General features: G+C 37.1%; 2 protein-coding genes across 4 annotated transcripts in view; both read right to left on the bottom strand.

Annotated features, from left to right (window-relative positions):
* Positions 1–10,223, bottom strand: part of LOC128016637 (uncharacterized) — a 28,984-nt gene extending 18,761 nt beyond the window's left edge. For 2 of the 3 annotated variants that reach the window (XM_052601307.1, XM_052601308.1), the window contains exon 1: positions 9,794–10,221. The gene's annotated coding sequence lies outside the window, so the exon portion shown is untranslated. Of the gene's footprint in view, positions 1–9,793 lie in introns of all 3 variants that reach the window. The other variant, XM_052601306.1, reaches the window with a different exon arrangement.
* A 7,128-nt stretch (positions 10,224–17,351) lies between these two features.
* The window catches only part of LOC128016402 (NACHT and WD repeat domain-containing protein 2-like), a 44,622-nt gene continuing 35,093 nt past the window's right edge, over positions 17,352–26,880 (bottom strand). The window contains exons 6-7 of the mRNA XM_052600870.1: positions 24,527–25,116; positions 17,352–21,257 (exon numbers count right to left, since the gene is read on the bottom strand). Of these exons, the coding sequence (XP_052456830.1) occupies positions 17,352–21,257; positions 24,527–25,116 (4,496 nt within the window). The remainder of the gene's footprint in view (positions 21,258–24,526; positions 25,117–26,880) is intronic.

Raw genomic sequence — 26,880 nt, 5'->3', positions numbered from 1 at the left:
TTTAAACTATGTTTATGTACACATACAATTAGCAAAAATTCTTATTTTTATGAAAGTATAATTGTATATTGCATATATACATTGAATTGTATATATACTGATTTGTTGATTTAAAAAATATGAGACAAAAAAGTATTTACATTAAATGCACACAATAAATAGTTAAATTGTGGATGCATTTAATATACCAGTGTTGATCTCTGTTGTGTCAGCAAATCAGTTACGTTTATTAGTCTAAAATCCTGGTTTTTGTTATGAGTCAAAACATTACACAACTATCTACAGTGCCTTGCGAAAGTATTCGGCCCCCTTGAACTTTGCGACCTTTTGCCACATTTCAGGCTTTAAACATAAAGATATAAAACTGTAATTTTTTGTGAAGAATAAACAACAAGTGGGACACAATCATGAAGTGGAACGAAATTTATTGGATATTTCAAACTTTTTTAACAAATAAAAAACTGAAAAATTGGGCATGCAAAATTAAGTTAATACTTTGCAGTGCCACCTTTTGCTGCGATTACAGCTGTAAGTTGTTTGGGGTATGTCTCTATCAGTTTTGCACATCGAGAGACTGACATTTTTGCCCATTCCTCCTTGCAAAACAGCTCGAGCTCAGTGAGGTTGGATGGAGAGCATTTGTGAACAGCAGTTTTCAGTTCTTTCCACAGATTCTCGATTGGATTCAGGTCTGGACTTTGACTTGGCCATTCTAACACCTGGATATGTTTATTTGTGAACCATTCCATTGTAGCTTTTGCTTTATGTTTTGGATCATTGTCTTGTTGGAAGACAAATCTCCGTCCCAGTCTCAGGTCTTTTGCAGCTTCCATCAGGTTTTCTTCCAGAATGGTCCTGTATTTGGCTCCATCCATCTTCCCATCAATTTTAACCATCTTCCCTGTCCCTGCTGAAGAAAAGCAGGCCCAAACCATGATGCTGCCACCACCATGTTTGACAGTGGGGATGGTGTGTTCAGGGTGATGAGCTGTGTTGCTTTTACGCCAAACATAACATTTTGCATTGTTGCCAAAAGGTTCGATTTTGGTTTCATCTGACCAGAGCACCTTCTTCCACATGTTTGGTGTGTCTCCCAGGTGGCTTGTGGCAAACTTTAAATGACACTTTTTATGGATATCTTTAAGAAATGGCTTTCTTCTTGCCACTCTTCCATAAAGGCCAGATTTGTGAAGTATACGACTGATTATTGTCCTATGGACAGAGTCTCCCACCTCAGCTGTAGATCTCTGCAGTTCATCCAGAGTGATCATGGGCCTCTTGGCTACATCTCTGATCAGTCTTCTCCTTGTATGAGCTGAAAGTTTAGAGGGACGGCCAGGTCTTGGTAGATTTGCAGTGGTCTGATACTCCTTCCATTTCAATATTATCGCTTGCACAGTGCTCCTTGGGATGTTTAAAGCTTGGGAAATCTTTTTGTATCCAAATCCGGCTTTAAACTTCTCCACAACAGTATCTCGGACCTGCCTGGTGTGTTCCTTGTTCTTCATGATGCTCTCTGCGCTTTAGACGGACCTCTGAGACTATCAAAGTGCAGGTGCATTTATACGGAGACTTGATTACACACAGGTGGATTCTATTTTATATCATTAGTCATTTAGGTCAACATTGGATCATTCAGAGATCCTCACTGAACTTCTGGAGAGAGTTTGCTGCACTGAAAGTAAAGGGGCTAAATAATTTTGCATGCCCAATTTTTCAGTTTTTTATTTGTTAAAAAAGTTTGAAATATCGAGTAAATTTCGTTCCACTTCATGATTGTGTCCCACTTGTTGTTGATTCTTCACAAAAAATTACAGTTTCATATCTTTATGTTTGAAGCCTGAAATGTGGCAAAAGGTCGCAAAGTTCATGGGGGCCGAATACTTTCGCAAGGCACTGTATATCCAAAGACAGGAAAGAGATGAACTTATACTTCCACCAATCAAAGGTACACACAATTCTGGGTCGTTTACAAGGATTTAAATTTACATATACTCCTCTGGGGTAATGGTTTACTCTTAAACACACATATATATTTATATATATTTTTACCTTAATGATAGTGTCAATGTTTCACAAAGTGCACTGACTAATACACAAATAGAGAGAGACAGAGAGAGAAAGAGAGAGTGGATTTTTTATTTTTTTAGCGAAAGACAGAGAGATAATAAAGGATATTAGGTTATTTACCAGCATACTGTGTGTGTGTGTGTGTGTGTGTGTGTGTGTGTGTGTGTGTGTGTGTGTGTGTGTGTGTGTGTGTGTGTGTGTGTGTGTGTGTGTGTGTGAGTATTGGATGATGTGTGTGATGTGGTCTTGTACAGGTGGAGGGTTACTACATAAAGGGATCACATTCATGAAGGTGTGGTTTAAACAAGTGGGAAAACTGGTTTACTGGCATTTCTTCTCAGCATGTTATGCTCCTCTTCATTTATATTTATGCCATAAGGAAACAGATGGCATGAAATTGACAAGGATCATTATCAAGAAAAATAAAAAATCCATCACAAAACTGGACACATTTAAAAGTGCAATTCTATATCTTCATTTAGCTGATTCTATTTAGCTTGTTTTTCTGAGTATCTAATGACAAACTCCATTTTTTGAATCAGGTACACATCACATCCATTTAAAATATAAATGTGTTCAAATCTCTTATGTGCTTGTTGCCTTGGACACTGTTGCCATGGCCTCATTACCAGATGACCAGTGCATACAGAATCAGCCCTCTTGAGAATGCTCATATCATCACTAAATAAAGTGCTAAATATACAAAACAAGAGTCCACCTTACATCCTGAAACACTCAGAGGCACTGCAAGCTATTATTCAGCCTTTTAATTTTGTGATTTTGGCTCATGTGTTAGTTTATCAAAACTATGAGTCACAAAAGAGAGTCGCTCTTTGTGGAGTATTTAGTTATTTGCAGGGCGACATCTAGCCCTTAAATGCTACTTTCTTGTACACAAATACCTATTGTCCTATATCTGATAAAAATATCATGTACATAAATGAAGTTAACTACCAAGCAAACAAAAAATGTGTAGCCATTACCTTAAGGAGTAATTTCTACCTTATCTGAACCTTGAAAATTACTTTTAGATTGATGCATAATAAATAATGTTTCTGATTTGAATAAAACAAGTGAATTATTTTATTACCAAATTTTACCAAACTTTCTAGAGTGAGAGAACAATATATATATATATATTTTTAATTTTTAGGTTATGTTTAGGGCATAATAAATTGCATTTTATATAACTTTATGTGTGTCACAATCTCTAGCTACAGTGCCAGTGAACTCCACCCCTGCCACCTCTTGCCATGCTCACAGACTACATTCCCCATAATCCTTTGCCTGGACTAATGATCACTTATGGTGCATTCAAGTCCTCCTGGGAAGTTCGTACGCACAAGGTGGGAAGTCGTGCTTACGACGGCATGTGCGTTCAAGTCACTTTCGTCGGAGCAAGATGGCGGAGTACTTTCTCTTAATTAAAAACACAAAAATACAGCAATGTTCTTAAACTATTGTTCTAGAAAATGAAGAACAAAGAAATGTGCACTAGGTATACTTAGTTTTTTAATGTTTTAAATGTATTTATGAAGCCACTGTCAACTTTATTGTTACAAGTTGCATTTTTATATTATAATGCCATCATATTATGCATCGTCGATTAACTTACTGCGCTGTAAATAGTAAAGCCTGACAATATTACAGCTAAATACCTTTAAGTATTGCATATTCCACCATGTTAATCACTGACACGCCCCAAACTCATAAAGATCAGGGCTTAAAGAAAATCCCGAGCTCCCCAGTAGTATTTACGATATTGTAGTGGCGTTCATGTGCATTCAACTCGTAAATACGGTCTATACGAGGTTACTTGAACGCACCATTATTGCATTCACCTGTGTCTTGTTACCTCCATCAGTCACACTATAAAGGTTGCACTCATCCACGTACACTTCGCTGATTATTGATAGCCTATTACATCTTTGTGTTTCCCCTGCCTTGTTCCCTGTTGTCTTGCCTTGCCTTTTGTTTTAACCATAGACTGCTTACCCTGGAATATGATTGTTTGCTGCGTGCCCTGACTATTGCTTGTCTTTTGGATCACTCTTTTGTCTCTTCCTGCATTATACCAGTTTGCTGTTGATTGACCTTGCCTGTTTTGACCACTCTTGTAAATAAAGCCTGCACTTGGATCCTCAACCACGTTGTCATGCTTCCCACGTTAAAATGTGCACCAAGAAATGAGAACAGGCTGAAATGTCCAATTTTTTTAATAAATTAAAAAGTGTTCAAAGTGTTTCATATGCTGTTATTTTTTGTTTTTGAAAGTCTCTTAGACCCTTCAAGGCTGCATTTATTTGATAAAAACAACAACAACAAAAAACATTTAAAATAGTAATATTTAATTTAATTTATTCCTATAATGGTAATGGTGAATTTTCAGCAGCCATTACTGCAGTCATTAGGGTCACAGATATGCTTATTTGGTGCTCAAGAAAAATATCTTAATATTATCAATGTTGAAAACATGTTCTTAATATTTTTGTGGAAACCCAGATCATTTTTTATTTTTGTTTTTAGAATTATCCGATTAACTGAAATTTAAAATAATAGCTACTATACATAATTATACAGAGATACAGGAATACAGGAATACAAATACGTATAAATATCTTAACCCAAAGGATTCCTTCTTGCAGATTACATATAATATGGCACATCTGGTAATATTAATAAATATAAAAATAGCTAATACAAAGTAAAATGTTTTGGAGTTAATAAGATTGATGGATTTGTAAAAAATAAATTATTGCTTTTATTCAGCAAGTATTTTTTAAATTGATTAAAAAAGACAGTAAAGACCTTTTGTTACATAATAATAATAATAACAACAATAATAGTAATAATCATTTAAACTTTTTTAAACTAGTAAACAACAAATGTTTTTATTTATAGATGCAAAGAAATATCATAACATAATCTTGTTGCTATGAGCATTTTTACATAGAAACATACTATAAAGTAGCAATTGATTACAGTTACAGTAAGAATTAAAACTGCAAACTGTGTTATAGTGTCATTAATCTGTGAATGTTGCATCATTAGATGGACTACAAATGAAGTCTATGCAACACTAGCGATCACAATCAGAGATCCGTAGTCATTACATCACACAAGGCCCTGGGTGTATCACAACATCTTTTATTTTTTGGGGGGTGGGTTTGTAAAACTATCACTGTAAAACTATTACTTTTAAATGTGCTGCCCTTTAAACAGAGTCACGATTATAAAGGGGAAATGGCTAAAGGGAAAGAGATGGAGAGATTAAAACTGCTGCTTTGTGCTACATAACGTCATGCTCAGATGTACAATATAGGCTAGTCTGTGTACACACTAGTGTGTAAATATCAAGGTAAAATGTCAGAGCCTGAAAGAGCTTTAGGCCCAGTGGACCTTTTGTAGGGCACCTCAGACCACACCTTATCCAGATCAGCAGACCTTGCTCAAAAGTAAACAATAAGTCTGACAGTAAACACCTAGACAAACTGCCTCAGCCCCCCTACAGCTACTGTAAACAGTAACACAAACTGAGACTGACTACCTGGCAAAGTCTAGATTGGATTTTACAATGTGATAGGTACACACAAATAACAAAACATTATTAGGAGATTTTAGTTTAACAAAGTGTTCAAAGTGTTTCATATGCTGTTATTTTTTGTTTTTGAAAGTCTCTTAGGCTCACCAAGGCTGCATTTATTTGATAAATAAATAATTTTGCACACCCAATTTTTCAGTTTTTTATTTGTTAAAAAAGTTTGAAATATCCAATAAATTTCGTTCCACTTCATGATTGTGTCCCACTTGTTGATTCTTCACAAAAAATTACAGTTTTATATCTTTCTGTTTAAAGTCTGAAATGTGGCAAAAGGTCGAAAGGTCAAGCGGGCCGAATACTTTCGCAAGGCACTGTATATATATATATATATATATATATATATATATATATAAAATGTCTTACTGTCCCCAGACTTTTGAACTGTAGTGTATTTGATTTAGATAAAACTAAACAAAACAAACAGAATATACAGTCTATTTTATAGTAGATGTTATCAGATGAAGAACTTAAGTTACCTTAGGAAACATTCCTAAAAATATTATTTCTAAATCTGCTAAAAGTATAACATTTTCAAATGTTTAGGCTCCTTCTTCCTCGTCTTAATAGTTGGTTTCTTCAGAAAACACTACATGGAAGTAGCATGTCTAAAGCTCATTCATTTTTAATTATTTCATCTTATCTGTCCAAGGGCAGAAAACTACACCTTTTACAAACTACAGTACACACCTTCACATTTCTTCTGCCTTCAGTTCATAGTAAAAGTAATGGTTTTAACCACATTTAAAATTATACAAATTATAACCAAACTCCAGCCCATAGGAATTACTTGTGTTGTTCAACTCACATTCCTAAAACAAAGCAGCGATATTACCAGAAAGAGAGATTTAAGAAACTATTCACTATTCAATGTTACATTTACATTTACATATAATCATTTAGCATACGCTTTTATCCAAAGCGACTTACAAATGAGAACAATAGAAGCAGTCAGCTCAACAAGAGAACAACAACAGAATACAAGTGCCATGACAAGTCTCAGTTAGTCTAGTATAGAACGCATAGCCAGGTGTATATAATTTTTTTTAAATTTTTTTATTAAATGAAAAAGACAAGAAAAGGAAAAGTACTGGTGTTAGTAGGTTAAGTGCAGGCGAAAAAGATGAGTCTTTAGATGTTTCTTGAAAATGAGTAATGCTGTACGAATTGAGATTGGGAGGTCATTCCACCAGCTGGGCACAGTCCAGGAAAAGGTCCGTGACAGTGATTTTTGAATTTCTTTGGGATGGCACCACAAGGCGTTGCTCACTTGCAGAGCGCAAACTTCTGGAGGGCACATAAGATTTAACCAGTGAGTTTAGGTAAGTTGGTGCCGTGCCAGTGGTCGTCTTGTAGGCAAGCATCAGTACCTTGAATTTGATGCGAGCAGCTACTGGTAGCCAGTGTAACCTAATGAGGAGAGGAGTAACATGAGCTTTTTTTGGCTCATTGAAGACAACCCTCGCTGCTGCATTCTGGATCATTTGCAGAGGCTTGACAGTACATGCAGGAAGGCCCGCCAGGAGAGCATTACAATAGTCCAGTCTGGAGAGAACAAGAGCTTGGACAAGAAGTTGGGTTGCTTGCTCTGACAGGAAGGGTCTAATCTTCCTAATGTTGTATAAGGCAAACCTGCAGGACCGGGTCATTGTAGCAATGTGGTCAGTGAAGCTTAATTGATGATCCATCACAACTCCTAGGTTTCTGGCTGTCCTCGAAGGAGTTATGGTTGACGAGCCCAGCTGTATAGAGAAGTTGTGATTAATCAATGGGTTAGCTGGAATCACCAGTACTTCAGTCTTTGTAAAGTTAAGCTGAAGGTGATGGTCATTCATCCAGCTAGAAATGTCACTCAGACAGGAGGCTGAAATGCGAGCAGCTACCGTCGGGTCATCAGGCTGGAATGAGAAGTAGAGTTGGGTGTCATCAGCATAGCAGTGATAAGAAAAGCCATGCTTCTGAATGACAGATCCTAAAGATGTCATGTAGATGGAGAAGAGAAGTGGTCCAAGTACTGAGCCTTGAGGAACCCCAGTAGCAAGGTGGTGTGACTTTGAAACATCACCACTCCAAGACACACTGAAGGATCTGTCAGAGAGGTAGGACTTAACCCACAGGAGAGCAGTTCCAGAGATTCCCATCTTTCTGAGGGTGGACAGGAGAATCTGGTGATTAACAGTGTCAAAAGCAGCAGACAGGTCCAGTAAGATGAGTACCGAGGATTTTGAAGCTGCTCTTGCTAGTCGCAGGGCTTCAGTAACCGAGAGCAGAGCAGTCTCAGTTGAGTGGCCAATTTTGAAGCCAGATTGGTTGCTGTCCAGGAGGTTGTTCTGTCCAAGGAACATAGAAAGCTGGTTGAACACAGCCCGCTCAAGTGTCTTTGCAATGAATGGAAGAAGGGATACCGGTCTGTAGTTTTCAAGAAGCGCTGGATTAAGAGATTGTTTCTTGAGCAGTGGGCTTACCCGAGCCTGCTTGAACGCTAAGGGAAATGTTCCAGATTGAAGAGAGGAGTTGATAATGTGAGTAAGTGAAGGTATGACTGAAGAAGAGATCGCTTGAAGGAGGTGAGTGGGGATAGGATCAAGTGGACAAGTAGTAGGATGATTGGACAGGAGAATTTTGGAGACGTCCATCTCTGAGAGTGGGGAGAAGGAGGATAAAGAGTGTGCATCAGTCATTGTGAAGTTTTCCTCAGTCTGTGGTGTGGAGAATTGTTCACTGATGGATCTTGTCTTATTTGTGAAGAAAGCTGCAAAGTCGTCCGCTGTAAGAGTCGATGGAGGAGGTGGAGGCGGCGGATTAAGAAGAGAAGAGAAAGTCTTGAATAGTGTCCAAGCGTCACAGCAGCTGTTAATTTTGTTGTGGTAGTAGGATGTTTTAGCTGTAAAGACATTTGCAGAGAAGGAAGAGAGGAGAGATTGATACACACTGAGGTCCGTAGAGTTGTTGTTTGAAACCCATCTTTTTTTCCTTTTTGTTTAACCATTAAAGGGTTACTCCACCTAAAATTAAAATGTTGTCATTAATCACTTACCCTCAAGTCGTTCCAAACCCATACAGCTCAGATTTGCCAAAATGGCGCTAAGCTGATTTGGAGAGACACAGAGGAGAGGAATCGTTGAATAAAGTCGTTATTTTTGTTTTCTTTGTGTATAAAAAGTATTCTCGTCACTTCATAACGTTACAGTTGAAACAGTGATGGCAGATGGACTATTCTGACGATGCTTTTCATACTTTCCTGAACCTTGACACTGTTATTTACCTGGCAGTCTATGGGACAGTCTCAAGTCTATCCGTTTTTATCCAAAATATCTTAAATTGTGTTTTGAAGACGAACGAAGCTTTTACAGGTTTGGAAGGACATGGGGATACGTGAATAATGACAAAATTTTCATTTTGGGATGGAGTATCCCTTTAAAAGAGAAATTCTGAAGATTGCTCTGGGTGTTTATGATCATACAATGACAATGGTGACTCAAAAGAGAAGTGACATTTATGATCCAATAATTCAGTCAGTCATTAATAGCTCACTGAATTGGAATATTTTCAGTAAATAACATCATAAAATTTGAATCTGTCCTTCACACAAAGCTACAGTACCACATGGCTTTAGCAGACAAAATCTCATGGGCAACTTTTTTCATCATGCTTCTGTTTCCTATTTTAAGCTTACATAGTCAAAAATCACTGTAATCACAAAAATCACCGACAGAAGAAAAGGTAATATGTGGTGAGATGACATAATTTTTATTCTGAGGTAAACTATCCAGCACAAAATTACACCGTTTACTGCAACACATCCATTTCACAAGGCAAAACTGCGTTTCTTCTGCAGTCACAGTAAAAGAACAGGCTTCAACCACCAATAATATAATAACTAAACTTCAGGTAATCTATCTGACTCCGTTATTATGTTAACTCCCTCATATTACAGAAAAGGGAACAGTTTTAGTGTCAAAAGATAGTTTTAGAGGCAATAAAGTAGACTTTATCTATATCTTTTAAAGATGAATCTTTATATCGCCCAAACGTTCAGTCCGCCTGTATTGAGCTTTTGCGCAAAAGGTGCGAGGAAAAACTTGAGCTCTTACATGATGTAGAGCGTGAAGAGAAAGCCTTTACCTGTTAGACTGAGGATGAAGGTATGGCAGTTCTTTGCCAGAGGGGCTACAATTTCATCAATAAATCCAGCGTTCATTTATTTTCCCAATTTGTATATCCTAAAATATTTCAACAGAAGCGATCCCAAAAAGCAAAGGGGCCCAAAAAACTTATTCCATGACCAGAAGACGTCGCACGCACATCGCAGCCGCTTCGTCCTACTTTTCCTTATGTTTATTTTCCCTCTTGTGTTACTGCTTCCGAGTAAGGGAAGGTCCCCCGTGACTCCGCTCTGCCGTGCCTCCTCCACACGTCCATTTAAATTTCAGATGGCAGTCCAAAGAAGGGCCTGTGCTCGGCACGGTAATGACAAACCATGTGACGAGGGATCAGGAAAACTCAGCGGACTGGGAAACAGAGCTTAAACCGCTGGCACACAGGGAAATAATGACCGTCATGCAGTCTAATCAGGTGCTAGATAGGCTGGGCAGGTGCATTCAAGTAGCCTCAACAAAACAATTTAACAAAACAACTGCATATATTAATTTATTACAATAACATTTCTTGCAAAAGTGAACTTATTTAAAAAGTTATTACTGTTTTTCTTTTATCTCATCATTCCCTCCATTATCTTCTTTTTCTCACAGTGTTTGCTAAATGAGTGTGTGAAGCCATGAGGTAAGCAACAATATGATCAACTTGTATTTGTTGTCAATAAGTGATCTTTTCACCTTCGAATGCCAGCTGAAGGTGACAGTAGGATATCTTTGTGTGACTGTCAACGGAAGCTTCATGTAAAGGAGTGACAAGTTCATTTCTGAGTATCTATATCAAGTCAAAACATCCTTGCTGTTTTTTTCTCAGGTGGTGTTTGTTTTTGTACCTATGTAACAACAAAAATGACTTGTGAGAATATTTGAAATGGTGCTTTCTATTTAAGATACCCATAAATCAGCTAAATCATATTTTACATTAAATCTAGTGATCTTAACAGGTTTATCTGAGGTTTAATTTCAGATTTAGGAGATAGAAGATACTACCTTTTCAGTATAACAACAGAAGTCAATGGAAAGTCCGCACTATGGTAAAAAAACATATGCTATGTAGATTTGTATGTGTATTCTTGGAGGCCCTTTTCCTTGATTTATTTATTTAAATTTTATAATGTCCCTGGCTTAGTCTAGTAGTGTCTGTATTTGCTTAGAAGGTATGGTAACACTTTATTGTAGGGTCTCTTAACTAGTTGATTATTAGCATGCATATTACTAGAATATTAGACATTCATTTGTACTTATTAAGCACATATTAATGCCTTATTATAAATTACCTTATTCCTCATCCCCAATACTACCCCAAACATAAACTTAACAACTACCATACTAATTATTAATAAGCAGAAAATTTAGAATTTATTGAGGGAATAGTTAAAAGTGAATAAGTGTTCCCTATTCTAAAGTGTTACCAAGGTATTATTTAAAAGCAAAAGATATGTTAATGAGTCCACCACTGTTACATACAGCTCATATCTGGAAGGACCTGTTTTTTCCTTTTGTGGGACATTTATTTAATATGTTGGAATTTATTCAGCAGTTTTAATTTGAGGATACATAACACGTCTGGCTATATTGAAAATAATACTGTACATCAAAACACAGATTTGATTATCATTCAAAATAACGTCCATGTGACTATGGTGCATAGTGAGGATGACAACAGGACACACATTTTCACTCTCTTACATGGGTGTTTATTGTTTTTGCCTCGATCCTTTACCCAAAGGTCTGTTAATCTTTCCACTTATGTACTTACGAGATTGAGTTGCATCTCTTTATTTATTTATTTTTTATTAAAGATATCCTTTGAGCCAATGAACTGTATACTGTAGATTCTAATTAGTAGAAGAGTTCATGGGAATGTTCGATATGATCATTTCATTTGCAAAATAGTTTTTACTTCTTTTCAAATTGTCAATTGGTCATGATTTAAGTATTTTAGCAGTCATCCGTGAAGAATTATATATTGTAATAAAAAATGTTTCTTGAGAACAAAGTCAGCACATTGGAATGATTTCTGAATCATGTGACACTGAAAACTGGAGTAATGTCTCCTGAAAATTTAGTTTTGCCATTATAGGAATTAATAAAAATGAAAATAAAATAAAATAATAAATTTAACTTTTGAATGAAAGTGTATATCAGAAGTGTTTCTTTTTATTTACAACAATACTGTACTTTATGGTATGGAATCTACTTGCACCAGGAAAAGAAAGCAGAAACTGGAGGATGATCAGAATGGATGTGATATATTTAGCAGTACAAATATTGACTATTTGATGACAATTGTTCAATTACAGCACAGTGACTTCCCAGAGAGAGATGACTAAGAGCGTCTATGCTGTGATGAGTTTATGTATAAAAAAATAATAAATAAAAAGGCAATGGCTTGGGCGGTAATACGGTAATATGGTATACCGCGGGATCTAAAAATAGCAACGGTATCAGTTCCAATACCGTCATACCGTTAATAATAATAATAAAAAAACAGTGCACTTACAAGGAAGGAAGACAAGGATTAAATATTAAATATAATTTATTTAATGCCTAAAAATGTGTATGCGTGGTTGTCATCGCGTGACAACGAGACGAGGAGAAAGAGAGAGGAGGGGAAAAGATGGCGAGTTGGGCAGTGACCTGGTCTCAAAATAAAAGAACATGAATTCAGCATTCTGCCAGTATTTCGGGTTTCGACCGAACGAGAAGGGAGAGGTGGTAAATAAGGACGAGGCTATTTGCAAATTGTGCCCTCACGAAAAAAAGATGACTCTGGGAATATGCTGCAAAAAAAATAAATAAATAAATAAAAAAGCCGATGCAATGGCAGGTCCTGTCGGCATCGGCAACGTAGAGGACCGAATCGGAGCTGAAATAACAGCCTACTGTTTAGAGCCAGTTAGTCAAGGAGACGAGGACCCACTTCATTCATGGAAAAATGCTGACTGGTTTTTTCCCCAGATGTCGCTAGTGGCACGAAAGTACCCTACCTGTGCTTCTGTGCCACAAGCACACCATCGAAGCAGGTTTTCAGCACTGCAGGTAAAGTTGTCGGTCCACAACGTGCCCTAGCGAAAAATCTTGACTAGATTGTATGCCACTTGCCATTCGTTCCTATTGGCACTGTTTATTTTTTATTTATTTAATGGATTCGGGTATTTTTATTTGGTTTTCATTAAAAAACTATTTTGGAAAGAAGACTGGAAAGAAGTTGTTTTTATTTAAACATTGCTTTTCAATAATTTAGTATTTTATATATATATATATATATATATATATATATATATATATATATATATATATATATATATATATATAAATATATATATACACACACACACACACACACACACAAATATATATATATATATATATATATATATATATATATATATATATATATATATATATATATATATATATATATATAGCCTATATATATATATATATATATATATATATATATATATATATATATATATATATATATATATATATATAGCCTATATATTAATATATATATATATATATATATATATATATATATATATATATATATATATATATATATATATATAGCCTATATATATATATATATATATATATATATATATATATATATATAGCCTATATATTAATATATATATATATATATATATATATATATATATATATATATATATATATATATATATATATATATATATATACACACACACATATATATATATTTTTTTTTAAATTCAACTCTGGTTGACTGTTGTGGGTCTATTTGCAGTTTTTTTATAAGCCGCTCTTTGTTATTAAAAGTTGTTCGTGGAGTGTGATTTTTTATGGATGGGCGTTTTTCCGCAAATATCACATTCGAATAATTTTGAGCTCACAAAAAACGAATATTCGAATATTCGTTTATTTAAATTAAGTTTAATGAGACAGACGTTATTTTTCAGCAACATTTATTGTTTCTGTCATTTTGGAACAAGCTTACACACAATAAGCTTGAACATTAGCCTACACATCGTGTTTTGTAGCTGAAAAACTTTAACAACGCAAACAAACAAAAGTAGCCTACAGATTAAAAGCAAAAAAAAAAAAAAAAAATGAACAAAGAAAAAGCGTAAAGCAGCCTGCAGCAATTATGCCATTGTACAAAATGTAGCTTACACTTAACTTTTAAACTGTCTGCAAATCTTTTTTGCTTTTTTTCCTATTGTTTTACATGTTATTGTTAAGAAACACGGGCATGTAAACATGATCGGGGGAAAGTCGGCTGTCTGTTAAAAATAAGGCCGGGCGCGAAGAAAACGCGCCCTGACGGCACAGACGTTGGCGGAACTCACAAATGAATACGTTTTGTGAAGCGCTTCGTGTTTTCGTTTCACCACTGAATGGGATCCTCATCTGGTGTAATACATGGCTCCAGCAAGAACTGTTCCCACTCGTCTCGGCTGGACTCTCTGTAATCATCGCTGAAGAACTGGAGAAGAAGAAGATCTTTTCCGACGAGTGGGCATTGCATCCTCTTCATCGTTGGTGACGCACCACTCGCATCAAGGAAAATGTTCTGATAATGTTCCAAAAAGTTTTTTTTTCTTACTTCTCTCATCGAGAAACCTGACATCTTTGGGCCGAGGGTCTAGGGCAGATGCGAGAAGAGGAGTTTTCACTGCATTCTCCAAGTTCGCGGTGTTTATTCGTTGCTTGAGAGACGCCGGAACAATTTTATTGTGGACTTTTTTTCCCTTTTTTCTTTTCTTTGTGGCAAGCAAAAATATGTCGAAATTCGAATATAATTTTTATTTATCGAATAATTAGAGCCGAACGAATATTATAATAATAATATCTGTGCACACCCCAAGTGATTTTATTGATTTGTGTGCGCATCTCTGCTCAAAAACTGTTCTGTATGTTTATGTTAATTTAATTATGTTTGACTATTGCTATTTGTTGCTAATAAAAGTTGTTAATATTGTTGTGCATGTCATTTTGTTATTGTTTCAGTATTAGTGTTTGGTATTCAGTTTATGAATGGTTTAGGCACAAGCCAACAGTTTGGTGATGCTGTCTCAGCCTTACGTCATTTTTTTTTTAATTATTCACGTTAATACCGTATACCGAGGTAAAATAGGGAGGAGGTTTGACGGTATCAAAATTTGGATACCGCCCAAGCCTACAATGCATTTGTTTTTCCCCATGTTAATATGCCAGTTCCATAGTCATCACAACAGGGTGCTGATTCCACTGAGGGATGAGTTTCCATAGACACACACACACACACCAGCATTCCTGCCATGATCTACTATTTGTTAATGGTGGTGTTTGTGTATTGTTACCTGCAGTGCTGCAGACGTGTGCGAAAGAATCCAGGTGTGTGAAAACAGTAATTGAAATATTGATATGGTATAACACGTGCCCACTGTTTGTAAAATATTTAACACACTTGTTTGCATACTGCACAGGGGAGTGAAACTATTATCAGCCAAATCAGTCAATGTTTCTGAATGTGCCATGTAAGGTATCCTTTTAGCAAAGCATTCCTCATGTAAACAATATGCCTCTTTAGGGATCATTATGATAAACCAAGTTAAATAAAGATTTGCATGAGCTAGATTAGAAAGGCATAATTGTAATTTAATAATAATAATTTTAATATTTTTTTTTTGAAAATGATGTACTTTTATGTATCTATAAACTAATTCATCCTATCAAAGAACCAAATGTATTGTGTTTTCTTTTCGAAGAAAGACCAATATATCCAGATGAAATTCAATGAGATTTAAGAGGCAGAAAGAAAATGATTTTATTACATTAAAATGCTCCATACAAAGAATGCATACACATCAAGTCATATTGCTTTCAGACACATTTTCTGCTATTTTTTTTCTAGAATACATAAACAACTTTGTAACAAAATGTAAGTACAACATTTATGAAAATATATATATATCTCTAAACAGGGATCTTCAATCTTGACAATACAAATAATAGAATAAACACATTCAATACCAGTATGTGAACTATGTTTTGCAAACGTAGTTAAAAGTCATTCAAGTTACATAACATTTAATATACTGTTCAACTGCTCTCATATCGACACATTCAAATATACTCTAAAACTGGCATTCCAATATAATAGCAATGGACTTCATCAGTATCTTAGCAAAGATAATGCATGTTCTCATGATAAGTTGTGCTAGAAAAAACAACAAGGCCAGAAAAGTCCAGAAAAGTAACAAGAAGGGTCACAAACAACACCATTTAACATTCTGAAAACAAATAATAATAATTAATTAAAAAATAAACACAACTTTGGCAAATATTGTACAATATCTGTATGTTTTAAACACTTCAGTGGGAGAAGCTAATCACACCAATACTGCTACAGGTTTTGGGCTGTAAATGGGCCTATGTGTCAGTATTTCCAGAGGTAAACATACAATTCGACGGAATAGCCCTCGAGTTATGGAGAGAAGAGTTTGGATGGGGCATGGCTGATTGTTTTATTGAAACTAATTTCTTTTGTGACATGCCAGAGAATTTCACATTCTTTAAAAGTAACTATTCATCTTTAGGATTTAGTCGAGTCAGAAGATGACCTTCTCAGTATCAGTTTTAGAATTAAATATATGAGGATGGGTTTAATTCTGTCTGTCATTTAGAGCAAATTCCACACATGGATTCATGGACATCCATGCCATTTTTGTTAGAGAAAGTCTGGAATGCATTCTGAAATGACTAAGAAGCTTATAATGACTTCAGACAATTTTCTGAATACCTGAATACTGAAATGTACTTTCCAATAATCCTCATTTAGATTCTGTAAGCCAATTTTGTATGAATTGAATGCTGAACCATAATGATGAATATTTGTATCAATGTATTTTTGTTTAGAAATTCCCTGCAATTTTTTCTTCATCAGTTTCTGTAACAAAGAAAATAAAAAAATCCAGGCACTCACTTTGATTGCATTTAGCACAACATAACATATATTTAAGTAGTTGCACAAACTGCAGCAGCCAAAGTACATATGTACACATGTACATACGTTTACATTTTAGTACAGTACTAGAGGACGTTAATAAACAGACACAAATGAGTATTAAAAAAAAAATGGCAGCAACTTGTATGGCTACAAATATTTTACATTTCTGTATGCTTCTGTATAAAGTAACGTTATGGCTTGATTTGACTAAACTCATATAAAATCTGAACTATTTGGCCACATTGGCTCATACATGAGAAGGAAGGACATATAAAGCCGAATGGATTGGCTTTTCCAATAAATCACATTTTTCCTTAGTACTTAAATCCAGTACGTTACTAGTAAATCCAGTGTATACATTTGACAGTAAATTGATGATGGATAAAATAAATCAAGGTGACTGACTGCAGATTAAGTTCAGCTTAATAGCAATTGGTCAGTTGCTATTATCTGATAACTGATCTGTGCAGCTGAATCAAAGTTGCTGTAAACAATAATCACCTGTATCCATACATGGCCTTGTTCCTTCATGCCTGTCAGTGCGCTTTCATTGCAGCAGTTCAGTTTTCTTTGTGGGTGTTGTTGACTCTGGCTCTCCACTGTCAGAGACGTTGATAGGACTATCCCGAGAGAAGACCTCAGTGGATTCTCTCCACACACAGTCAGCAATGGTCTTGAAGGCATTGGTGCTACACTTAGGTCGTACTTTCTGTGAGGCATTGTTAACTATTTGGCGACTGTTTGAGGTGGCTATCTTGATTTTCAGAGTGGCATCTACACGGTCTACAACTGTGTAGGTGCCAATGCTGCCATCCTCAAATCCCACAATTATGTTAAGTGCTCGCTGTGATAGGCACAGATAGGTTGCCGTTTTGTAGAGGGAACAGGTCCCGATGCTCTTACCATCTGCCAATCTCATGACGATCAGACTAGAAATCACACCTGCATCATCATCTTCATCGCAATTCTGGAAACAGATGTACACTAAGTAGCGTCCATCTCGTGAGAGATTTTGACGCCAGATTATGCCAGCAGCATGTACAAGACGCAGTTTACCACTGTGTAGGTCTAGGACATTAATGTTCTCATCACCTTTCAACACAATGCCCAATTTCCCATTTGGTGATATTTGGAAATCTTCCAGGTTCTTCAAAAAGTTGCTAGGCAGCTGCACCCGCCTACACACAGACTCGTCGGCAACACTCCAGATGAAAACTGTTTCTGTGGAGGTGATGAAGACGACATAATCTGGAGTGTCAGGAACTAATTTGAAGTTAATAATTGTGATCCCATCATCACAGATAAACTTTTTGGATACACTGCCTGACCACAAGCTAACAGCCAACAGTTTATTCATGTTGGTTCCCACAAGAAATGTGTTTGCTGTGGTAATGAGGGCATGCTGGAGTGTTACAAGAATGTTGCACACCTTGTGACCAGTAGCAAGCCTCCAAACGCGGGAGGCATTCTGCTCGCAAAGGGACACTACAAACTGGTCATTGTGTGTGATGAGAAGCTGTGAGATCCTCTGACCATTGATACGGAATATATTTTCACCTGTGGTTGTATTCCAGATGTACTGACTACTTTTATCATCAGATGTCACCATTAGGTCACCCGATGTTGTCAAGACACAGTTTTCAACAAGGCCTTCATGCTTGAACACCATCTCAATGAAACCTGTGCTGTAGTTCCACTTATGGATGACCTCTGACCCATCCATGGTGTACACAAAATCCTCTCTGCCAGACAGCTGCAGACTTTGGATAGGTTTCCCAGTTTTATCAATGTTCGACATGGCTGTTATAATGTCAATGTCCCACACGGAAAGTACTCCGCTGCTGGCTACAGACAGCAGCAAGTTATGGTGTGTTGATTTGCTCAATTTTACAATGGCTCCAGATATCTCTATCAAGCTGGCCATGCACTGTCCACTGTCTCTTCTCCACACAAATATGGATGATGTGTTCTCCATGGAAGCTATTATGCTTTGGCTATTCTTGGAGAGAACGGCCGCTACAAACTTTTCGCTACGCTTAGCCTTGAACTTCTCTGCCATTTTCCAAATCTTGGTGTCCAGCACCTCAATGCTTCTCGCTTTGCAGATGAGGATGGATCGCTGATCCTCAGAGAGTTCTATGCCCACCACTTCGGTCTCATCTACTCTGCAGTCATAATCCTCCATCAGCTTGGGATTTGTGATATCTTTGGTGTTCCAGACGGATAGACTGCCCTCATTGTCGATCATCACCATTTGATGGATTGTATCTAGAATCAGGATGGACTTAACAAATCCACCAGAGAACTCAGAAGTCATTGTAGCAAGCTTGTCCCCACTACCAAGGTGGAATATGGTGGTTGTGTTGAGATACTGTCCACAGAAAGCATACATTCCATCTGGGGAACATTGGACACAGGTTACCTCATACCAGCAATGGAACTGATACAATGGCCAACCATAGAGCAAATCAATCACAATGACGTCTTTGCTTGCCTCCAGCCAAGCTAAGGCATGGTGGCTGGACAAGGTGAATCCATTGATGAACGCTACCCCACCAGTGATACCACAGTTCGTGGACCCTTTCACTTCCACCTCCGACAACAAGCAGGATTTGTGGTTGTCATAAATTAGAAGTGTGTTTTTTGTGGTTGCCACTACCAGATACTTCTCATCTGAGGTTAGCCTGATGCCAAGAACAACCGACCTCGCTGTGTCTATCTGTCTTATCAACTGTCTACTCTCAACATCCCATGTGCTGACAGATCCATCTTCGAGGGCCACAATGACTATGTTTGGAGCTAATGTAGGTAGAATCTCCACTATTTGCATGTAGCTAGAACAGAGTGGCAATCTCTCTGGACTGTAGGTGACATCCATGGAAGAGTGCAGTGGCACAATGGAGCAGTATTTAGGACCATCCTTGTCACATTCAAGAAGGAGGTGTCTGAGCTTGGGAAGAGATGTGACAACTGGAAGGAGTCTTTGCTGTAGTTCAGCAGACAGTGATGCAGGATTCTTTGTCACTTTAAGCTTTATACTGCGGAGCATAGTTGCAAGAAATTTTAGTTCCTTTTCTTGCGTGAAGCTGTAAGCTAGGTCAATATCTGACAGGGCCTTGTCAAACTGCCCAATCTTTATCATAGTGTAGAGCCAGCTGAAGTTCATGATGACACCATATATGAGATCATCTGTTCGGCCACTTCTTGTCAGGTGGTATTTCAGCTCCATCATCTTTCGGTGGTTGACAAAGAAGATGTCCGGCTCTAGTAAGTTACACTGGAACACCCAGGGTTGTTCGGGTGTCTGTCTGTCATAAGAGTGCTTGTCAGCAGAAGCTTTGTCATGGCCATGAAGGCTCTGCTGGTGATGAGGGTTTCGATGGTGTGAGATATTCAGGGAGGCGAAGTGATTATTGTCACAATGGAATATCTTCTTTCTACCACCTGCCCATGCTCCAAGGAAGTACTCAGCCAAAAGGCTATGCATTTGATGTACATCTTCTTCATTACTAAGGTATAGCTTTTGTGCTATAAGATGCAGGTGGCGATTTGCCCACGCCATCAGTGTTACACTATGGACTTGACGCTCTACTAAATAACCTTCTAGTTCTTCTTTTAGACTGGCTATGAAATCATAAGAAATACGCAACGGGCTTTTAAGATTAGAGCTCACTATGATGTCCCCAAGGACACTGTTGTCCAAAGATAAGATATCCTCTAGCTCCAGCTCTGTCAGGCCTGCCCGTGCCATTGTAATGTAGCCCAGTGCCCGACAGACAAAGTGTGAGCCAAGCTTGTTTTCAGTAGTGTAGAAAAGCTGCTCAATGCTTTCGTGTACTGTAGAACTCAATGATTTGTCATCCACATCCTTGTGTGACCGCCAGTGAACTACCTCTCGGTAGATGAGGTTGACAAACATGGGGAGTGTACATTTTGCCATTGCTTCATTCACATATATCTGTTGGCCTGAGGTCACCTTCCGTTTGACACTTAGAAGCTGCTGTTTAAGTGTCTGACTGCAAGCTTTGCGATCTTTTTGCATCAGTTCAACATAGGCATCCTCGTCATGTATCAAGCAATGTAATTTCTGGAGTATCCCATGCTTGTTGGGTAGGGTGGACACTACAATTCGGACTGTATGTGGCAGGTGGACAGGCAGCCACCACAACTTTCGGGCCTCGTCAACATCCGCCAACTGCTCCAAGGCATCCAAAATGATGACAAGAGGTCGGTGAAATGATGACTCCCCAAGCAAATTTACTAGCAATTCCCTCATCTCCTGGATCTTGTTAGGTAAGAAGTGGATCAGGCACCGATAGTTGATGGCAATCTGCTCACAGATGCTCTGTAGCAGGGTGCGAAGGTCAGTAGAGAAGTCTGTGGAGCCGATGAATCTGACAATGATGACCGGGTCTGTTTCTGGTCCCATCTCTTTCTGTAGCCATGAATAAGCCTAAACAAATGAAAATGACACAGAAGCTCAGAAATACATCATTTACATATAGTTTATTGAATGTTTCCAATATGTTATTTAACAATTTATTTATATACAGTTAGGAAAAGCTCAAGATCAGCAAAAGTAGTAATTTTTATAATCAGATTTTAGTAGCTTGGCAGTTTGCAAACAGATTTAATCTACATAAAATACAACTACTGTATTCCATATTATTTAAAATTTAACAGGATCTTGTGTCCTGTTGTTAAAAAACTCACATGGTTAAAAATCCAGAAACTACTGTGACCTAGAGCAACGCTGTTATAAGTATGACTCTAGCAAACAAACAAAGCTTAAGTGACTCGAGTCCATCCATTATTTAGTAGATCTACTCACTGTACACTAACTTTGACATCTCAGAATGTGAGGAAGGAATACAAAGACCAATGACTGTAAAGAAAATAATCAAATGTACTCAATAGTGAGAGTCAGCACTGGATTTCTTGTGCTGAAGATTTTATAAATCAGTTTGAAATGTTCCCTCATCCTTAGCACAATTCTTTTTTGGATGTGGTTAAAGGGTGTCCCCAGCTGTGATTCGGGAAAACAAGAAATTTTATTTCTCTCTGTCTGGAGAGGCTGACAATTAGTGATAATATGCTTTTCCAAACCAAACATTTGCAAGAGGATCGTGTGTCTCTGTGTTTGTATTATTAGCCAAGGGGTGTGTGTGTCCAGATTGCAACTCTCTGGAGTCCATTAACGCATATATGCGTTTTGAGTCATTTTCACCGGATAACCCCTTAAATTACACTCTCAGTTTTAATCGTACAGATAAGAGCAATACATCAATCGAATCTGTAAAGGGTCTACTTTTTTTGGATACAGACATAATAACAAAACACCTTTGTGCACGTATAAAATAAAGATAACAAACAAGGTATGCTGTCTGCAGTCTTTGTCTCCGCTGATTGTCATGTACAAACACGTCATTAAAATGAACTGTAACTCCGTGAATACTCAACGAAGAGATATGAGAGATATCTATAGAAAGCCTGAAATGTCTACTTTTAAACTAAACAGGTGCTGCCGAAAACAAATATTCTGAGATAAGTAATCCATATGAAAACAACGCGATGTCTATTTTTCATATCTCCGCTCATTATATCTAATGTGACCACGCCCCCGCGCTTAACGCGCTATTCAGATTCAAACTGAAGCGCGCGGCTTGAATACGCCCACACAGAAGAAAAAGCAGCCAGACTGTTCTTCGAGTTTTTATTTTATTTTACTGTTTACTTCGCGATGAGAGGAATAAGACATAAATCACTCCAAAAAGATGTGATGTGGTTGAGGATTTGAGAAATGGATTTCCTCAGAAAAAAGAATGAAGCACTTTATTCAGCAGAGATCATAAACATGAGTAGGCTAAGTCTGAGTAAGTAACATGAGTAAGTGTAAACATTTTACTAGTTAGACTTTTTCCAAACTATAATTCCTGACTAAATGTATAATCAAGTGAAACATTATGAAGTTTCAATAACAGTATACAATACTATACCATTCAAAAGCTTGATGTAAATAATATAAATGTGTCAAATAGAGATAACTCTAACAAATGTAAAGACAATGCAGTTCTTTCAATTTATTCGCCCTAAAAAAAAAACGGAAAAATATTCTCAGCTCTATTCAACATTAATAATAATAATAATAATGATGATGATGATAATAAATGTTTTTTTGTTTTGGAAGAAAATAAGATTGTTAAAAGGATTTCTGAAGGATTGTGTGACTAGAGTAAGGATGCCTAAAAATTTGTTTGAAAGTAAGCTTTGATTGTCCCTAATAAACTGTTTAACTGCTCCCCCAAGTGGATATTAAATTATGTTGTGGGATAATTAAATATATTCTTAATAAACTACAAACATAAAATTATATACTTTTATTTTGTTCTCACATTCTTTCTTGTAAGTCCTCCCTCACAGTGGCACAGTTGAATGGGAGGCTCATTATGCAGGGCTTTGTCTTCTCAGGTGTAAATCACAATGTTATTCATGATAGTTGACGCCTACTCGCATATGACTTTTACCAACAAAAAGTGTCTTAGAAAATTTAAATCAATATATTGTTTTCTGTGAATGAGTAAACAAGATGATTTTCACATAATTTAGAAAGAAAAATTCTAGGCTACAAGCTCCAGTTCTCAACAGTCCCGGGAACCAATGGTATGTATGTGTTTTTTGGCCTTATTCAAGTTATTTAACATTTTTAGTTTTTCACTAACCATGCATAACATTTTTTTTTCTCAAAAATACAATCATGTACATGCATGCATTTCACATATTATTATAGCCCAGTTTGTGCTGACTACAGTGATGTTAGACTTTACCCATTTAGATATTTATAAGAAACTGAAAAAGCACAAATATCAGGGCATGACAAAACTTCTCCAGGCCCCAAAAATACCCTTAGACTCCAGAGGGCACTGAGAAAGGCAGTATAAGGCAGTATAAAAACATGCCAGCTGTACCAAACATGAGACTAATTTGCATGGCACAGACAGACACCCTAGATTATAAAAAGTGTATGCAATGTGTGGGCATGTAACTTGCATTTCATATATAAATATTTTAGAATATCTGACTCTCTTTAGTGTGTATGTTACATAGAAGTATAGTGTGAGAGAGTGAGAACATAAGCAAGGATGAGGGAGTTAGTTAAGGTCCCCAGGCTCATCATCTGTAAACTAACATTAGAGGCTGAGGTCTGTGACGGGTTGCCATGGGTGATGGGAAATGTCAACACTACGCTTCCTCCTTTTCTTCCTCACCCCCAAACTTATCAACACTGTCAATTCTGACCATCAACACATAACACGGACACACCACTGAATCTGATATCCATAAGCCCTATTAATTGGCTGAAGCTGACAGATATTAGTTATTAAAGTTTATCAAATTATTATCATCTATTAAATCACAAAATTTGCCAAGACATCAGATATTAAGTCAGAGGTAGCAAAGAACAGCTTTAGGTTAAATACAGGCATCCTGCAGTATTAATCTAACATGTGCCAGCATCCAGATGGCTTTAAAAAGCAGGTCAGTATGTTCACACATGCTTTCTCTCTCTCTCTCTCTCTCTCTCTCTCTCTCTCTCTCTCTCTCTCTCTCTCTCTCTCTCTCTCTCTCTCACACACATACACACACACACACACACGCACACACACACACACACACACACACACACACACACACACATACATGCATATGATACATGCTTTTCACCTGTTTTGCCACTTCAGCAAGTAACAATGTCTTTCCAGTGCAGGGTCCTCCATACACCACTAGGGGGGTTATTCGACCACCTTTGGAGGGGTACAGGTACTCCTGGACTATGTCCAAGGCTTCACTCTTGTACACAAAACAAGATGAAAAAGTCTTGCATAAAGACAGATGCTGTATGATTTCATCATACAGTGGATCTGTCTCTGTATCAAAGTTCTGTTGGACCGTGGCCTGGATGATATCCACCATGTCTTCATAAAACTGTTTACATAGACCTTCAACGTAGTGGCTCTCTACTTCCTGTGAATAGCCAAATTTCATGTCACAATGAGTGACCGACGAGTAGACTCGAAGATTGGATGCTGCCACCACCGTTGGAATGAACTCATCTCTTACTTTCAAAAGACGTTCATAGGCTTCTTGGTTTCTCATGACATGGTCGGCGCTCACTACAGTGTCCATGTAGCGTGCCATCTCAGGGAGTTTAGCGAAACGGTCAAAGTTGGATATCTTCCGGATGTAACATACACATTTCTTGAGGAAGGCTGGGCTTTGCTTGCCCAGTGCGAAATCCAGTTCATCCTCTAATGCTGAAAGACAAGAGTAAAACAGAAATCATAATAATTACCCAGTTCTGCATGACACAATATTTCTTTTCAATCATGGTTTTGATCCCTGCCACTATTTACTCTCAAAAATCTTCAGTGGCACTTTCAGATAACATGCTTAATTTGATTTCATGAGGTGAGCGCTTCTACTGAGTTTGCCAGTCTTTAGCAAATTATTAGATCTATGTCTTTGAGCTGCCTTGACGAAGGAAAAAGTGATATGATCTCTTAATCCAGCCTCGTCTGGTTTTATCAAAGACCTCCGAAGGCAGCGTTCCAGTGATAGCCTGCCAACCTCGTCAGTATCGCATACTTGCAGCTTGTTTTGTAAACGAGAGGAGAGGGGGATGCAAAGATGACAAGTAAATGGCTGCAGAAAGCATTAGCTCAGTTAAGTCTCACATGTACTTTCCTCACACTGGTATTAATAATCAAAATATAAACTATATATACACTACCATTGTCATGGGTGCCTACTTTTGTTATTATTGTGTTACAGGTGATACTTTTTTAATAAAGATCTACAAGATGCCACATCCGTCAGACATAAGAGTGCACGTGCAGATCAGGGAACTCACTGATGCTCTGAAGTAAGACAGAAGACCTCAGTTTTAATGAAAGGAACCTCTGCGACTAAGAAAAATTGTTCATCACATTAAAAAAAATGCCTTATTTACGGCATCCTCTTGAATGCTGTTGTTTCATATCTACTGCATGTCAAGATGAAGACTTAACTGTATAAATGACTGAATTATAAGCCCATGCTCTCAGAATGACATTAAAGAGCAAGCATTAAATCTGTTCTTTCTCCGGTGCCGACCCACAGTCTCTAATGTCGAGTAGGTAATGAGACTTAACTGTATCACTGAATATTGGATTAACCTAGATGAATTAAGTTTGCCTGATAAGATCTCATCTTATGCTGTCTAATGCGGGCAAATTTTAATTCAGTCACAATGACTTTCAAGAGTGGGATAAAAATAACATTTACATTCATTATGAGCTTTAAATACGATCTCTCTTTGAAGCCACAAAGCTATAAACTATGGCTCTGCAGCATGATTCAGCCTTTTATTTTATTATGGATGCAATTTTACAGACAAACAACCTAAATGTTAAGCATCAAGCACTGCTGAAACGTTTAAAGTGAAACGGTGCCTTTTAAGTAAACCTGGAAATTGCTTCACACATTTCTCACAAAAGATGCTGGAGGGCCACTATCCTGCAGAGTTTAGTTCCATCCCTTCAGTGTATAAAGGCATTGTGTAAATTAATTTAAACTATAACTATAGCATGTGGTAAATGTATGCAATAGAAACATATACAGTAAATAAGCAAAAAAAAAAAAAAAAAAGGCTAGTATTTTAGATCCCCTCTTTGTTCTTTATTGTTGTCATGTGACGACAATGCCCAATCAGAGCAGTGTAACATATTTACTGTCCTAATGTAGAGACATTGAAATATCTTAGGTGGCAAATTTATTTTAATTTATTTATTTTAAAATAGTAAATGTCAGAGAAATTATGACAATGGCCTGTTCAAAACGTGCTTCACAGCGACAGCAAGCATGACTGATAGACAATGCATTTATTTTCCCCAACAGAAGCACCAAATCAGCAAGATGGTGACACTTGTTAAAAGTGGTAACATTAAGAGTCACTGGATCAAAAATGTATTTTTAGCAAAATTACTCACAGAACACAGAGGTTATTTAAAAAAATAGATGAAAAGATGAAAGAACCATAT

This window comes from Carassius gibelio, chromosome A7 (genome assembly GCF_023724105.1).
Source record: "Carassius gibelio isolate Cgi1373 ecotype wild population from Czech Republic chromosome A7, carGib1.2-hapl.c, whole genome shotgun sequence".
NCBI lineage: Eukaryota > Metazoa > Chordata > Actinopteri > Cypriniformes > Cyprinidae > Carassius > Carassius gibelio.
The sequence above is the reverse complement of the archived record's forward strand: the minus strand, read 5'-3'. Positions and strand labels throughout refer to the sequence as shown.